This window comes from Dermochelys coriacea, chromosome 6 (assembly GCF_009764565.3).
Source record: "Dermochelys coriacea isolate rDerCor1 chromosome 6, rDerCor1.pri.v4, whole genome shotgun sequence".
Taxonomy (NCBI): Eukaryota; Metazoa; Chordata; order Testudines; family Dermochelyidae; genus Dermochelys; species Dermochelys coriacea.
Window position 1 is genome coordinate 88,284,142 of NC_050073.1, and position 17,965 is coordinate 88,302,106.

The 17,965-nt window shown below is 47.6% G+C and overlaps 1 protein-coding gene across 6 annotated transcripts in view; it reads left to right on the top strand.

Annotated features, from left to right (window-relative positions):
* ADCK1 (aarF domain containing kinase 1) overlaps positions 1-17,965 on the top strand; it is a 132,892-nt gene that overhangs the window by 100,049 nt on the left and 14,878 nt on the right. For all 6 annotated transcript variants that reach the window (XM_038407793.2, XM_038407796.2, XM_043516482.1 and 3 more), the window contains 2 exons: positions 100-258; positions 3,917-4,033. In XM_038407793.2, coding sequence (XP_038263721.1) covers positions 100-258; positions 3,917-4,033 — 276 coding nt within the window. The remainder of the gene's footprint in view (positions 1-99; positions 259-3,916; positions 4,034-17,965) is intronic.

Sequence of the window (17,965 nt, forward strand, 5' to 3'; positions counted from 1 at the left end):
GGTGCTGGGGGCTGCGTATTGCTGCCTGGTCCTGTAATGCTGCCTGCTGAGCAGCTCGGGAGCAGTGGTGCAGCTGGTCCGTCACTTTCTTGATTTCAGATTCTCCTGCTTATGGTGAAGCAGATCTTCCCAGACTTTGAGTTCATGTGGCTGGTGGATGAAGCTAAGAAGAATTTGCCCCTGGAGTTGGATTTCCTCAATGAGGGGAGGAATGCTGAAAAGGTGGCCCACATGCTCAAGGACTTTGACTTCCTGAAGGTAAGAGAGCGCGTGCATGTCACATGTGTATGTGCTAAATTATGTGCATGCGCAGGTAGGAGTCAGGGATGGCACATCAGCTCACTGTGGGAGGACAATGATGTATAGCAACAATCTTCTGTTTTGAAGTGAATGTAATGCTGGTGATAGTGCTGCATCATCAGTGCTGGAGATTGACGGCCTGATCAGGCCCATCAGTGTTTCTCATCCGTGACCTGGAGGAACGAGGTGGAGTGAGAGGGGAGTTCAGTTCCCATGGCTCAGTCGGTGCTGGGCTTCTCTGCTGAGACTGGCTAGGAATTGAGCTGAGACTCGCCAACTCGTTTTCATACTGCAGGCCACTGAAGACCTGGCAGATGGTAACAGCTTTCTGTCATTACCACGCTGGGCTGGTTCAAAATTTGGACTTAGGGATGAAAGTCCCTGTATCCTGTGACTCATAGTCTCTGAGCCAGCCAGCCTGCCCACATCTGGGTTAGATTGTCCCCTCCTGGGCCACGGAGATTGATTCCATCAGATCTTTGCCTCATCATGAGTGCTGTGAATTTGCCATTGGCTGCTGGGCCATCCGATGGCACCTTTCCTGGGTTTCCTCTGAAGCAAGGGCTAGAAATGGAGTTCAAACAGAAGAGCTGGGCTGTAACTAATGAAGTCACGATGGGACAGGTATGCTGAGCAAGAGAGCCAATGCATATTGCAGTGGGAGGAAGGACACTTCCCCTTGAGTCCACCCCCCTGCACACAGACACCCTCCTCACCCAGAGTACGTACAGAACCTCTCTCCAGGTGTGCACATCTGTAGCCAAACACAGCTCCCTTTTGCACACACTGTGTTCACCCTATGTACTGATGCATAGCTACAGCAACACACACATCTGTCTCCTCAAAAACCACCACACTTATCTGCCCACATGCATACTTACATAGTCCTCTCATACTCATCACCATATAGATAGCCATGTGTGTATGTGCATACGCCCCCAGGTCTCCCACTGAAATGCTCAGGGTGTGCACAAATTCACCCCACATACACACTCTGAAACGCGCATGCACAATGCCCATCCTCATGCTTCCATATGTGCATACAAACACACCTTTTGATATGCACACTCAGACACTGGCATGCAAATGCATTTGCACACACACACACACACACACACGTACGAACAAATGCACTCACATGACATAAGCACGTATGCACGCATGCATCAACACTATTCTCTCCCTTTGCCTTTCGCTTCCTGGTGGAAGTGACAGATGCCCACGACCATGTGAGTTTTCATCAGGTTTTGCAGGGTGTTGCTTCCCTCGTCCCTCCTGCCTGTCCTGGGATTCCTCATATCCTGGCTGTGGGCATGGGATAATCCTTTTGGAGCTCAGTGGCACCATGTGACTGATTTTCCCTAGACACAATTACAACCCAGTGGGACATTGGGGTGGCAGGAGACCAAGGACCAACAATTCTGCTGAGGAGATGCTTATCAAAAGTGATGCATCTTGGAGAGCTGTGTCCATCGCTGTGTAAGTAGGATATTATGGAGTAAATCCCCATGGACATGGCCAATCAGGTCCTCATGATTTAAAGAGCTGTCGGGATATTTATACAGGTAACAATAACAGATGGCTGCAAGATGGCTAAATAATGGATTCTCCCATCTGACCTGCCAATTCTGAGATGTGTTCATCAACATGTAGGCAACAGGAGATTTGGGCTCCTGTATCATTAATTTTCCTAAACACACAACTTAGCTAGGGAGTGGATTTTTGCTGTGAACCCAGCTGAGCTTTTAAAGCCAGAGATAAATTGTTTCCATGCACTGGCATTATAGCCAAACATCTGTGAGTAATTCAAGAATCGCCAAAGAGTTTGTCTCACATCTCCAAATGCGTGTATGGGGCTTAGTAACCCTTATAACCTTCCACTGTAAATCTCAAGATGTGGATGAGTGTCAGCTTGGAATTGAAATCCTTTAAGGCCATTGGGATCAGTGTGTTTAGGAGCTAGTGCTCCAGGTAACTGCAGGAGCTTGGGAACCTGATAATTTTGGAGTCCGTGTCCAGTGGCTGTTTGGCTTTTAACTTCCTGACAAGTTTCAAAATAATAAAAGTCCAGATGGGTTGGATCTAGGGGAAACTGAGCATAAGTGCCCTTGTCTTTCATGTTGGACATATGGCTTCAAATCCCAGGCAGCTAACACATGATGGCTGTAGGGAGCATTGCACAGCAGGACTGAGGGGCCCTGGAAGAGCTGGGTGAAAGGGACCTGGGACAGAATAGCAGGGGCTGCTAGGGGACAGGATTGAGGTGTGGTGGGCATAGGACTGGAATAGCAGGGAAGGCTGCAGATCAGGAGTGAGGGGTATTCATGGAGCTGGGAGGAGAACAAGAACTGGAGTTCTAGAGGGCAGCAGATGAGGTTGGAGGCACTTTCACTAACCACTGCCCCTCAGAACCGAAGTTACAAAACAAATGCAGTCAGCTTAGGAGTTGTGATGAGCTACAGTGGCATGGCTGGTTCCCCTGGCCTCAGTCATACTAGGTGGGCAGCACTGCTTCCCTCTCCCAGGCTTGCCTCAGGGTCAGGGATCCTTGCTGTTGGCGGTAGTGGGCCCCTCCGTAGTGTAGAGCATCCGTTCAGCTAAGCTGGCTCCCGCTTAGCCCTGCTACTGGAGGGTGCCGTGAGGTGAAGCTCTTTCCAGTGGGAGCATTGGCAATCTGGCTCACTTGGCGACAGCAGGAGACTCAGCCTGCACAGAACGTGGTAGGAAGTGCAAGCTGGTGCTTATGGAAAAGGAACCAAGCTGGTTTAGGACTCCAGTTATGCCGAGTCTCTGTGCAACGCTGGGGCCAGTTACTTCACCTCTTTGTACCTCACTCAGCCCGATTTACTGCAACTTGAGCAGAAAGCACTCTGACGTTTTTGCAGTTGTGTGACAATGTCACATTTGCAATGAGATGCCAACGGGTCTCCCAGGGTTTCCGTGACAAACCCCTTATTTGTGAGGCTTAATTTTTCTCCCATTTCAATTGCTGACAGCCTGAAGTGCATGGCGCTTGTCCGCTTGGATCCACTGGTGTTCCAAAGGGCACTGTCGAGATACTAATGATGATTACTTATCATTTATAGAGCTGTGTAAGTGTGCACTGTGCACAACAAATAAGAACCGGGGTTCTTGCCTGGAGGAACTGACAATGTGATTCAGACGCATGCAACAGGTAATAGTTAAATGTCTGACCCTGAGAAGGGCTGAGCGTCTAACAACACCGACGAACACCAGTGTATGTCGCAAGTGCTCAGTGCCTTGGAGAGTCAGGCCTTAAATGTAGACAGGAGATGGAGTTGCTGAGACCATTGTGGTTTTAAAGTGCCTGGTATTATGTCTAGATGCGTTGTCTCTGCCCACACTCTGTGCTGAGGGGAGAGGCCTGTGGTCTCCAGTGCTTTTCATCAGCATTAAATGCAGTTAAAGTAACCAAGGAAAAGCACCCACCCATGTGGGTGGATATGGTGGCATCCCTTATTGCAAGTAAGGAGAGAACATGGGTCCCTTTTCACCTCCACTATAAAGTTCCTTTCTTTCTTCCTCACTGGTGCATGATTCCCTTGCTGTTGCTGTGTCCCATGATTTGGCCTAACGTTCCATTGTCCCATTCCAGGTCCCTAGGATCTATTGGGAGCTGTCTACCAGGCGCGTCCTTCTCATGGAGTTTGTGGAAGGTGGGCAGGTGAACGACAGGGCCTATATGGAGAGGAACAGCATCGACGTCAATGAGGTAAATTGTCACCCATCTCTGAGGTCAGACACTGAGGTTGTTGCATAGAGATGGAAATGGTGATGTTATTAGACGTGGTATCGCTGAGGCTGATTGTCCATGAAGTACCAAAAAGGGATGACATGCACATAAATAGAACAGCATCTGCAGTGGCACATCTGAGAGAGAACTCTCAATTCTTGTGCTTCAGGGCATAAGAGATGACCACTTGCTGGGATCAGAAAGGTTCCCCCCAACCCATCTATCCTGTAGGATTGCAGAATTGAATGGATTGACTAAAGGGAGTTCACATCTTTCTCTGCAATCTGTGCTGTAGTTCGTTGTAGGAGACAGGACACTGCGTGAGTATCTTGCTCAGATAATAGGCAGACTGTTGGTTTGTTCCATGATGACAATTCATGTTATCCTAGGAAACAGAGTCACCTTCTGATACAGCATCCTTCCTCTTCTCTCTTCTGCATTTTGGCATGACTTTAACCTTCTCTAAAGTGGGTGTGCTGGTGGGACTTTTGCCTTTCAGTTGCAACATTGTTGGAATTTAGCTTACGTCCCTGTCATAAATATAAAGGGAAGGTAAACACCTTTAAAATCCCTCCTGGCCAGAGGAAAAACCTTTTCACCTGTAAAGGGTTAAGAAGCTAGGATAACCTCGCTGGCACCTGACCACAATGACCAATGAGGAGACAAGATACTTTCAAAAGCTGGGAGGAGGGAGAAAAAAAGCCTCTCCCTCTCTGTCTTCGTGATGCTTTTGCCGGGGACAGAACAGGAATGGAGTCTTAGAATTTAGTAAGTAATCTAGCTAGATTTGCATTAGATTCTGATTTCTTTAAATGGCCGCGAAAATAAGCTGTGCTAAATGGAATGGATATTCCTGTTTTGTGTCTTTTTGTAACTTAAGGTTTTGCCTAGAGGGATTCTCTATGTTTTGAATCTAATTACCCTGTAAGGTATTTACCATCCTGATTTTACAGAGGTGATTCTTTTTACTTTTTCTTCTATTAAAATTCTTCTTTTAAGAAACTGAATGTTTTTTCATTGTTCTTAAGATCCAAGGGTTTGGGTCTGTGTTCACCTATGCAAATTGGTGAGGATTTTTATCAAACCTTCCCCAGGAAAGGGGGTGTAAGATTTGGGAGGATTTTGGGGGAAAGACTTTTCCAAACGGACTCGTTCCCAGTAACCGGTGTTAGACATTTGGTGGTGGCAGCGAAAGTCCAAGGGCAAAAGGTAAAAGAGTTTGTACCTTGGGAAAGTTTTAACCTAAGCTGGTAAAAGTAAGCTTAGGAGGTTTTCATGCAGGTCCCCACATCTTTACCCTAGAGTTCAGAGTGGAGAAGGAACCATGACATGGTGGCAGAGAGGTGGGATTATCTTGAAATCATTTTGAGATTTTTTGAACCAGAAGCACAGATTTGAAAAGGATTTTTTTTTTTCCTTTGGGCTGCTGAAAAGCAGGTTTTTGGCTGAAAGCAGTTTTTTTTTCTTCTCTGTTTTAGGGCCAGAGCAGAGACAAAAGGGAATTGTCTTTTGTGAGCTGGAGTTTTCTCGACCTAAAGGCAGGGTAGTTAACCTCCTGCAGGGAAATTCACCAGTCTTCACAGACCTGAAGAAGTTTTTTGTTTTTTTTTTTTTTTTTAACTAAGAGCAACTAGAGGGGTTTTCTGCCTATTTGCCTGGAGACAAAGGTGTTAGGTATTTTTTTAAGGATTTCTCTGTAGGCTGACAATCACTATCAGAGAACATAGATATCCGGACAGCACAGCAAAATTTTACAAGCCAAGTTTTTTTTGTTTGTTTGTTTTGTTTTCTTTCTAACTCTCGGGTGTAAAGTTAGTTAAAAACAGAGAGGTTAGGCTGACAGATTCCACGGTTCAACAAAAACTGGATTTAGCCAGATTTGAGGCTGAGGAAAAACAAAAGGAACATGAAAGACAGATAGAACTCATGCGGATGGGAATAGAGGAGAAGGAAAAAGAGAGGAAGCATGCGCTGGAGATGGAGAAGGCAAAGACTCAGCAGAATATATCAACAAACCCTAGCAATCCTTCTCCAGGAACCACTTCCCATCCCAGAAAGCTCCCCACCTACAAGGCAGGCGATGATACCGAGGCCCTCTTGGAAAACTTCGAAAGGGCCTGCCTTGGGTACAGCATCTCTACAGACCAATCCATGGTAGAGCTGAGGCCACAGCTCAGTGGACCCTTAGCTGAGGTGGTGGCTGAAATGCCTAAGGAACACATGAACCAGTATGAACGTTTTAAAACCAAGGCGAGAATCAGAATGGGACTAACACCCGAGCATTCCCATCGGCGGTTCAGAGCCCTAAGGTACAAACCAGACGTGTCATTTACCCGACATGCCTACCACATTGTGAAACATTGGGATGTCTGGATATCAGGGGTAAGTGTTAAATCTCCAGAAGATTTGCCCTTCCTAATGCAAATGGAACAGTTCTTAGAGGGTTTTCCTGAGGAAATAGAAAGATGTATCCTAGATGGGAAGCCCAAAACTGTAATCGAGGCGGGGGAGATTGAAGCCAAATGGGTGGAGGTGGCAGAAAAGAAAAAAACTGGTCGCAGTTGAAGCGGATACCAGAAGGGACAACCTCAGACCACACCCTACTACAGGGGGCAGCCCAAGGCCCCACCTACCCCCCAAGGAAACCTCCAGCCACCTTATCTTCCCACCACACCATTCTCCAGCAACCCACCTCGCCCCAGTGACTCGTCAGCTGGACGATGTTTTAAATGTAATGAGCCAGGGCATGTAAAGGCCAACTTCCCCAAGAACCCCAACAGATTATAGTTCATTGCACCGGAATCACCCCAGAGGTCCTCAGGCCCAGATACCTCCCAGATACCCTTGGAGCGGAGGGAAACTGTGAGTGTGGGCGGGAAGAAGGTCACCGCGTGGAGGGACACTGGAGCACAAGTGTCGGCTATCCATGCTTCCTTAGAGGACCCCAGTTTAATTAACCCAGAGATCCAAGTGATGATTCAAACCTTCAAGTCCAACTCTTTCAATTTGCTTACAGCCAAGTTGCCTGTCCAGTACAAGGGCTGGTCAGGAACGTGGACTTTTGCAATCTCTGATGATTATCCCATCCCCATGCTGTTGTGGGAAGACTTGGCCAATCATGTGAAGTAAGCCAAGAGGGTGGGAATGGTCACCCGCAGCCAGGCTAAACAAGCCGTCATGCCCAGCTCTGTTCCAGAAACTTCTAACAGGACCCGGTCAGAGGTGATGGACCCAGACACCAGGCCAAAGTCTGCAACAGCAGTAGTGGATCCACTCCCAGAGACCCAGACAGAGCCAGAACCGGAACTAGCGGAACAACTAGCACCAGACCCATTGCCAGCACTGAATCCAGTACATGCAACCCCAACATCAGAGGGACCCACTGAACCAGAACTGGCAGCAGCTAATAACCCTACACAAGAGGCTCAGCCGGAGCCTGAACCCCAACATAGTGCACAAGCGGAGAGCGGTTCACAGTCAATGGAAACAGCCCTTTCCCCTACATTGCTTCCAGAGGGACCAAGCATAGGTCCACAATACAAGGAGGAACTGATGTCTCCAGCATCAAGGGAACAGTTCCAGACCAAACAGGAAGCAGGTGAAAGGCTCCAGAGCTTAGACGGCGGCACGGAGCAACCCATCGCCTCTCAGCTCTTCTAATTGTTCCAGGTTTGTTGCAGAAAGAGGACTTTTATACAAGGAAACTCTTTCTGGTGGACACCAGGAAGATTGGCATCCTCAGAGGCAGTTGGTAGTTCCAACTAAGTACCGGGTCAAGCTCTTGAGCTTAGCCCATGAGCATCCTAGTGGCCATGCTGGGGTGAACAGGACCTAAGACCGTTTCGGGAGGTCATTCCACTGGGAGGGAATGGGCAAGGATGTTTCTACCTATGTCCGGTCTTGTGAGGTATGCCAAAGAGTGGGAAAACCCCAAGACCAGGTCAAAGCCCCTTTCCAGCTGCTCCCCATCATTGAAGTTCCATTTCAGTGAGTAGCTGTGGATATTCTGGGTCCTTTTCCGAAAAAGACACCCAGAGGAAAGCAGTACATACTGACTCTCATGGATTTTGCCACCCGATGGCCGGAAGCAGTAGCTCTAAGCAACACCAGGGCTAAAAGTGTGTGCCAGGCACTAGCAGACATTTTTGCCAGGGTAGGTTGGCCCCTCCGACATCCTCACAGATTCAGGAACTAAATTTCCTGGCAGGAACTTCCTTTGGGAAGCGCATGGGGTAAATCACTTGGTTGCCACTCCTTACCACAATCAAACAAATGGCATGGTGGAGATGTTTAATGGAACTTTGGGGGCCATGATACGTAAATTCGTAAATGAGCACTCCAATGATTGGGACCTAGTGTTGCAGCAGTTGCTTTTTGCCTACAGAGCTGTACCACATCCTAGTTTAGGGTTTTCACCATTTGAACTTGTATATGGCTGCGAGGTTAAGGGGCCGTTACAGTTGGTGAAGCAGCAATGGGAGGGATTTACACCTTCTCCAGGAACTAACATTCTGGACTTTGTAACCAACCTACAAAACACCCTCCGAACCTCTCTAACCCTTGCTAAAGAAAACCTACAGGATGCTCAAAAAGAGCAAAAAGCCTGGTATGATAAACATACCAGAGAGCGTTCCTTCAAAGTAGGGGACCAGGTCATGGTTTTAAAGGCGCTCCAGGCCCATAAAATGTAAGCGTCGTGGGAAGGGCCATTCACGGTCCAGGAGTGCCTGGGAGCTGTTAATTATCTCATAGCATTCCCCACCTCCAACCGAAAGCCTAAGGTATACCATATTAATTCTCTAATCCAGAGAATTAAAGGTTTGTCAGTTTACAGCCCAGGGAGGAGATGACACTGAGTGGCCTGAAGGTGTCTACTACGAAGGGAAAAGTGCTGGTGGCATGGAAGAGGTGAACCTCTGCATGACCCTTGGGCATATGCGGCGGCAGCAGATCCAGGAGCTGTGCACTAGCTATGCGCCAACGTTCTCAGCCACCCCAGGACTGACTGAACGGGCATACCACTCCATTGACACAGGTAATCCTCACCCAATTAAAGTCCAACCTTACCGGGTGTCTCCTCAAGCTAAAACTGCTATAGAACAGGAGATCCTGAATATGTTACAGATGGGTGTAAGCCGCCCCTTTGGCAGTGCATGGGTATCTCCAGAGGTTCTAATTCCCAAACCAGATGGGGAGATACGTTTTTGTGTGGACTACCGTAAGCTAAATGCTGTAACTTGCCCCGACAACTATCCAATGCCACGCACATATGAACTATTAGAAAAACTGGGATGGGCCCAGTTCATCTCTACCTTGGACTTAACCAAGGGGTACTGGCAGGTACCGCTAGATGAATCCGCCAAAGAAAGGTCAGCCTTCACCACACGTCGGGCTGTATGAATTTAATATACTTCCTTTCGGGCTGCGGAATGCACCCGCCACCTTCCAAATACTTGTAGATGGTCTCCTAGCGGGATTAGGAGAATATGCAGTCGCCTACCTTGACGATGTCGCCATATTTTCAGATTCCTGGGCAGAACACCTGGAACATCTACAAAAAGTCTTCGAGCGCATAAGGGAGGCAGGACTAACTGTTAAGGCTAACAAGTGTCAAATAGGCCTAAACAGAGTGACTTACCTTGGACACCAGGTGGGTCAAAGAATTTCAACCCCTTATAGGCCTTAGTGGATGCTATCCAAAAGTGGCCTGACCCAAAGTCAAAGAAACAGGTTCAATCTTCTTAGGCTTGGCCAGTTATTACAGACTATTTGTTCCGCAATACATCCAAATCACCGCCCCACTGACAGACCAAACCAAAAAGAAACAGTCATATGCCGTTCAGTGGACCGAAGAGTGTCCGAAGGCCTTTAACCAGCTTAAAGAGACACTCATGTCTGACCCTGTACTAAGGGCCCCAGACTTTGACAAACCGTTCCTAATAACCACAGATGCATCCGAGCGTGGTGTGGGAGCAGTTTTAATGTAGGAAGGACCGGATCAAGAATTCCACTCTCTAGTGTTTCTCAGCAAGAAGCTGTCTGAGAGGGAAAGCAACTGGTCAGACAGTGAAAAAGAATGTTATGCCATTGTCTACGCTCTGGAAAAGCTACGCCCATATGTTTGGGGACGGCGTTTCCACCTGGAAACCGACCATGCTGCGCTACAGTGGCTTAATACCGCCACGGGAAATAACAAAAAATTTATTTGGTGGAGTTTAGCTCTCCAAGATTTTGATTTCGACATCCAACACATCTCAGGAGCTTCTAACAAAGTGGTTGATGCACTCTCTCATGAAAAGGAGTACTTGTGGCACCTTAGAGACTAACAAATTTATTTGAGCATAAGGTTTTGTGAGCTACAGCTCACTTCATCGGATAAATACAGACTAACACGGCTGCTACTCTGAAATCTCCCATGAAAGTTTCCCAGAATCAACTGGTTAAAATCATCCTTGAGATGTGGAAAATATTGTTAGTCTTTATATACTTGGTAGTATATTTAGAGGTGCATGTGTCTTATTAACTCTGTTTTTTCCTAGAGCTCCAGGAAGAAATCCCAGCCAGTATTTCACCCTATCTGTGATTTAGGGGGCGTGTCATAAATATAAAGGGAAGGGTAAACATCTTTAAAATCTCTCCTGGCCAGAGGAAAAACCCTTTCACCTGTAAAGGGTTAAGAAGCTAGGATAACCTCGATGGCACCTGACCAAAATGACCAATGAGGAGACCATATACTTTCAAAAGCTGGGGGGGAGGGAGAGACAAAGCCTCTCTCTCTCTGTCCGTGTGATGCTTTTGCTGGGGACAGAACAGGAATGGAGTCTTAGAATTTAGTAAGTAATCTAGCTAGATATGTGTGAGATTCTGATTTCTTTAAATGGCTGAGAAAATAAACTGTGCTGAATGGAATGGATATTCCTGTTTTTGTGTCTTTTTGTAACTTAAGGTTTTGCCTAGAGGGATTCTCTATATTTTGAATCTAATTACCCTGTAAGGTATTTACCATCCTGATTTTACAGAGGTGATTCTTTTTACTGTTTCTTCTATTAAAATTCTTCTTTTAAGAAACTGAATGTTTTTTCATTGTTCTTAAGATCCAAGGGTTTGGGTCTGTGTTCACCTATGCAAATTAGTGAGGATTTTTATCAAACCTTCCCCAGGAAAGGGAGTATAAGATTTGGGAGGATTTTGGGGGAAAAGACGTTTCCAAATAGACTCTTTCCCAGTAACCAGTGTTAGATGTTTGGTGGTGGCAGCGAAAGTCCAAGGGCAAAAGGTAAAATAGTTTGTACCTTGGGGAAGTTTTAACCTAAGCTGGTAAAAGTAAGCTTAGGAGGCTTTCATGCAGGTCCCCACATCTGTACCCTAGAGTTCAGAGTGGGGAAGGAACCTTGACAGTCCCTAACAAGTTTTAGGGGTCTCTGCATGGCTTCGGATAGCATCTTTTGAAAGAGCCATAGAACAGAGGTCATAGCAGATCATGGTTATTAAAGAGTTTGCAAGAGTCACAGTGTTAACCTTGGTGTGCTTCCCAGATTCCAAATGGGTCATTGTATTCTCTTTCCCTAAATCTTCTTCTCTAGTCCCCTCTGTGGTTGAAACCGAGTACAATTTTCCTCATCACTTCCTGTCCTAAACAGTTGTATAATGTTGCTACACACTATTAAACAGCTGCCATGTTTCATCCCAGAGGTGGCAGCATTTCAGTGAAGGGTGAAGTGTTTTCTGTTTATGGCATGAAGTTGATAAAGCATTTTGTGTTCCTTGATATGAAAGGGACTGGAGGAAAGCAAGGTATTACCACCTGAAAGGGCTGAGAACAGGCCTGGGGGAAGGTTTTTGAGCCATTGTATGATGTGTCAGCCCTCCCTTCCCAATCTGTGAGTGTTGATTGAGTCGGTGCTGCCAGCCTTTTCCCCTGTGCACTATTGATGAGCCTCAAAGCACCACTTGGTTGACTAGCTATCAAAGAGCTACAGCATAAAATCAATTGTACTTAATCTGTCCCTCCGCTCGTCTTTGAAGTCTGGATGCCTTGTCCTTCCCCTCCCTTTTTATCCGTGGCAGAGTTCACTCACCGTCAATTAAGGATGTTCCAAAGAACAGCTGGGGGAAGGGAACTACGTGTGTGTTAGCCCCTTCTAGGCTAGGAAGTTGTCTGTGTCCCCTCAACTGTTCCCAGAAGGCATCAGACACTTCCCTGACTACCGAGGCACACAGAGTTGTCAGGGCAGCATTGGGCAGGTGGGGACCGGACTAGTGTCTCCCTACCCCTCCCAGCTGATCTGCATTTCACCTGTTCCTTCATGTTGTAGCAAGCTGAGCCAATGAGAGGCAACTGTCCCTTTCCCAATAAAGGGAGGCAGCTCCTTCTGAAACATGTCTGCTGGGGAGTTCAGTTGGGAAAGTGCAAGGAACAAAACAAGGCAAACCTTGATGCTGAATTTGAGAGGAGGCACGCCCCTCCCAGCCATAGGCTTCTTGTCATGTCGGACAAGACAAGGGCAAGTGCAGAATACTTTGTATTTTCCTTGCAAAATGGCTGGTCAGGCCCCATTTTTATTCAGAGAACTTCCTCACCCAGCTCCTCCTGGCAGCTGACGGCGTAGTACCTCACTCACTTGCACACACGTTCTTTGCATGGCACACGTTTTTTTGCATGGCACACTTGCACACACGTTCTTTGCATGTGCTGGGCATCACAAAATGGGGAAGAGATGGCCAGCCCTCTGTAGAGATAGAGGTGGTTAGGGACTATTTAGAAAAGCTGGACGTGCACAAGTCCATGGGGCCGGACGAATTGCATCCGAGAGTGCTGAGGGAATTGGCGGCTGTGATTGCAGAGCCCTTGGCCATTATCTTTGAAAACTCGTGGCGAACGGGGGAAGTCCCGGATGACTGGAAAAAGGCTAATGTAGTGCCCATCTTTAAAAAAGGGAAGAAGGAGGATCCTGGGAACTACAGGCCGGTCAGCCTCACCTCAGTCCCTGGAAAAATCATGGAGCAGGTCCTCAAAGAATCAATCCTGAAGCACTTAGAGGAGAGGAAAGTGATCAGGAACAGTCAGCATGGATTCACCAAGGGAAGGTCATGCCTGACTAATCTAATCGCCTTTTATGATGAGATTACTGGTTCTGTGGATGAAGGGAAAGCAGTGGATGTATTGTTTCTTGACTTTAGCAAAGCTTTTGACATGGTCTCCCACAGCATTCTTGTCAGCAAGTTAAGGAAGTATGGGCTGGATGAATGCACTATAAGGTGGGTAGAAAGCTGGCTAGATTGTCGGGCTCAACGGGTAGTGATCAATGGCTCCATGTCTAGTTGGCAGCCGGTGTCAAGTGGAGTGCCCCAGGGGTCGGTCCTGGGGCCCGTTTTGTTCAATATCTTCATAAATGATCTGGAGGATGGTGTGGATTGCACTCTCAGCAAATTTGCGGATGATACTAAACTGGGAGGAGTGGTAGATACGCTGGAGGGGAGGGATAGGATACAGAAGGACCTAGACAAATTGGAAGATTGGGCCAAAAGAAATCTAGTGAGGTTCAATAAGGATAAGTGCAGGGTCCTGCACTTAGGATGGAAGAATCCAATGCACCGCTACAGACTAGGGACCGAATGGCTCGGCAGCAGTTCTGCGGAAAAGGACCTAGGGGTGACAGTGGACGAGAAGCTGGATATGAGTCAGCAGTGTGCCCTTGTTGCCAAGAAGGCCAATGGCATTTTGGGATGTATAAGTAGGGGCATAGCGAGCAGATCGAGGGACGTGATCGTTCCCCTCTATTCGACACTGGTGAGGCCTCATCTGGAGTACTGTGTCCAGTTTTGGGCCCCACACTACAAGAAGGATGTGGATAAATTGGAAAGAGTACAGCGAAGGGCAACAAAAATGATTAGGGGTCTAGAGCACATGACTTATGAGGAGAGGCTGAGGGAGCTGGGATTGTTTAGTCTGCAGAAGAGAAGAATGAGGGGGGATTTGATAGCTGCTTTCAACTACCTGAAAGGGGGTTTCAAAGAGGATGGCTCTAGACTGTTCTCAATGGTAGCAGATGACAGAACGAGGAGTAATGGTCTCAAGTTGCAATGGGGGAGGTTTAGATTGGATATTAGGAAAAACTTTTTCACTAAGAGGGTGGTGAAACACCGGAATGCGTTACCTAGGGAGGTGGTAGAATCTCCTTCCTTAGAGGTTTTTAAGGTCAGGCTTGACAAAGCCCTGGCTAGGATGATTTAACTGGGACTTGGTCCTGCTTTGAGCAGGGGGTTGGACTAGATGACCTTCTGGGGTCCCTTCCAACCCTGATATTCTATGATTCTATGATTCTATGCAGCTGGCTGAGACAGTGGAACCTCTCTAATAGCACTTGCACCCAAGTACAGGGCTCCCCTCTGGGAGCTGCAGTTCAGGTCCTTAGCCTTGCCATGCATGTTTGCATCCCTAGGCTGTGTCACAGGGTTCACTCACCGCAGGTGCACCTCCTTGTGGCCAGACATGGCGTAGCAGCTGTCTCCTCAATGGCATCCACTGCCAACGGTCACGCCGTCGCAGCTTGGCCCTCCAGGATAACAGAGTCCAACCAAGCTATAGTCCAAAGACCTTATAGCATGTCTTCCCTCTGTCTCTGGGCTCTGTGGTCCTTACTCTCTTGGGGATTCCATCTACTCTTGGTTCCTGCCCAGAAACTCGGTAGTTGACAGCAAGGTCTACTCCTTGCTGCCTCCCAGGATGGCTTCTTACTTCTTCTCTTCCCCCAAGAGTGAGTGCAGACTGTCTCCTGGCAGCCCCTTTCTATTACAAACTTCCCAGCAATATAATCACCACCCAGCCCCTCCCCAGCTGGTCTTCACTATCAGTTCAGCCTAGCTTTCTCTGTCCTTCTCTCTTGCAGGTGCTGCCGGAAATGTTAATTGGCCTCTCATGCCCAAGTTAACCCCTTCTGGGCCTGTGTGGGGTACGTGCCCCATCACAGGTTGATTGAGGTCTGCATCCAAACCCCACAGCATTGGGGATGTGTCTCATCAGCAGTGTGCACAGCACACACATTGCCTTCCTTGTGTAGGCTTTGCTATAGGGAAGTTGCCTTGTGTTTACCAAGATAAATGCATCTGTGACTAGCTCTGTGAAATATCTGGTCTGTGAAGAGCTGTCCCAGTGTGACTCACAAGGCGCTGATGGTTCATTGACTTGCAATCAAGGGAGACTAAAAGAGCCTGGTCCCCAGCAGATCCTTCACCCACCTCCATTCACCTTAACCCAGTGGGGACTTCGCAGCCTTGCTTTTATCAACCACATAATCAGGCTTGGCCACCAGTTTGTTCCAGACAGGAGCAGCCAGCTCTAGTCATGGAAACATAATTAGGAAGCATCTCAGCATGGTTAGCCCTGAGATCCAGCCTTTCCTGTTGGACTGATCTCTGTGGTGGGTGCCTGTTCCTCAGTACTCAAGCCGCTCTGTGAGAGAAACTCCTTTCAGAGTGAACTCGATGCTGGTGAGTGGTGCCAAATTGACAGCCTGAAGACTGAAGGCCTCTCTGCCTTCCACTGCTCTGAAGCAACTCCTTCTAGGGAGGAGCGGGGAGTTCACGTTCCATGACCTGTTCAGTGTTTGGCCTCACTGCTGAGGCTGGTCACGTAAAGTGCCAATGCCTGACTTGAACTGGCAACCTAGAGATATGGCACTTAAAATCCATAGTAAAAGATACTTTAAAAACACCATAGACCGAGAGAGAGAGCGCGGACAGCTCCATATCCCATTATCCCTTGAGCCCTCTGCTTGCTCCTTGCTTCTGCCCTGAGGCTGCACTGGAATTGGTAACTTAGAAGAACAAGGGTCTATATTTCATGCCCAACCCCCTGAGCCAGCCATTTGGTGACTTTTCTTAAAGACTGGGGTCAACCCTCTCCCTCCCTGCTTGCTGCTGGAGCCCCCCATATCTTGTATTGTCAGGGTCTGTCCAGCATAGAAGAGCTCCTGCTGCAAAAGAGCAAATCAACAAGGAGCTCCATTGGTATTTTGGAGATGGAGATTGTCATGCTACAAGTAGGGTAGCCTTTAGAAAGATGTGACCATCTACTAGCTTGATTTTGGCCTGCTCCCCAACAAGGCCTAAGCAGCCATTCAGATGTGCCTTCTCCCTTCCTTTGGGGAGATGTGTCTTATGCAGCTCTCTTCACCCTGAGATAAAGTCTTTGCACAAAGCCTGGTGATAGGAGAATGTCAGAAGCAGAGATGAGTCTGATCCACAACATTCTGATCCAGATTGTAACATTCCCCAAGTCTTGAGGAGTTTGGATCTGGGGTTTGGTTTTGGCCCATTAGAAATAGGACCCAGAACAACATTTGGATCCACATTTGGAAGTGAGCTTCTCCAAGTTCTAGGGTGATGGGTCCACCTCAGCTCTGGAAGCCTGGAGAATCAGTGCAAGTTGAGCCTCCTAAAGTCCAGCTGCTTATCTGACTTCTATCCTAACAGCTTGGGGTTGCAAAGTTGTCTGGGAAAGCCCGGGCAGGGGAGTGGGGCAGGCATTCTTGTCAGCTTTCCAGGGTTCCTGTTCCCGATCAGACTGGAATTTCCACAAGCATTGCCTTTCTCTGGGGCAATTTGGTGCCCGGATGTGACAGAATAATATAAAGACTAAGCTAACTGCACTTTTTCCAATTCACAAAAGCTTTTGGTGGCGTGGAGGATGGGAGGGGTTTATTTGGAGCCTTGTTGGAAATTTGAGCTGGTTCTTATTCCAGCTATCCGTATTTACGCCATTGGGAAATCTGAGTTACCACATCTCAGCACGCTGGTGCCGTGTTGAGATGAAACTTCCCAGTATGCTTGGCTTTGTGTCAGGCCCCAAAGATATTGTCGTGGTGTTTCCAGTGGTTGGTTTTAAAAAAGGTCTGCCTATGCGGGGTGCAAAAACCCATGGGCTATTGTTGGCCTGGTCAGTCTGTGCAGTTACTGCAACTTTGTGCTTGGACAGAAAATTTACGCAGGCCATCTTGGTTCCTGTAGACACCACTTAGCTGCTCACTTACACATGTGCAGTTTTAAAAAAACAATTAACTCTTTTATTGTCAACAAAAGAATAGTATGGAGCTGCGAGTAAAATCTTTCTCTCAGGCACTCTTCTTCCATAGTGTTTTTAACTGGGTGGGAGGAGAGGAGACCATAACAAGCAGGATTTCTCTCATGCAGTAACGCAGCCTTGAAGAGGAAGCTGAGCCTCTCTCCTCTAAATGGAAAGGATCCCTGAGGTGAAAGCTCCCTTCAAACCAGGTTACTGACATTTACTTAATGCCGTCTGTAGCGGGATTATCATTAAAGCTGCCCAAAAGCATATTAATCTCTCTGGAGCCGTCCGAGCGCTGGACTGTAATGGCATTTAATCAGAGAAGGCTTTGATTTCTAAAGACAAGTGCAAACACTGAAATATCTGCCTGTGGAACAGTTACCTATTCATGTGCAAGCACAGCTGAGGAGGAGAACACCGCTGGGATATTGACGGTGGGAGGGGAGCATGGGTTTCAGAGAAATTAGCTTGCTGTAATCTAGAGGCAAGGAAGGGTGTGTGGGGATAAGACCGGGATCTATTTGGAAATGGACTGTCTCTGTTTCAGGAGTTCAGAGCATTTGTGCACCAGGACAGGGGAGAGCAAACAGGGATCCAGGAACTTATGGCATGTTTGCTGCCGGAAAGTAAAGAAGAATGAGGCTGTTTAGAATACATCCTTCTAAAGAACCCCCTCCCTGATGGAACAAGTGCCCCCACGCTGCACCCACTCAAACGTTAATTGACTCATTTAAAGAGACTTGTCCCCATAAAACTCGCAGTCCTTCTTATCCGAACCTTTCTGTTTGGGCTTCTCCTGTTTATCCCAACGGAGGTTCTGTCACCTGTCTCACCCAGAGAGCTCT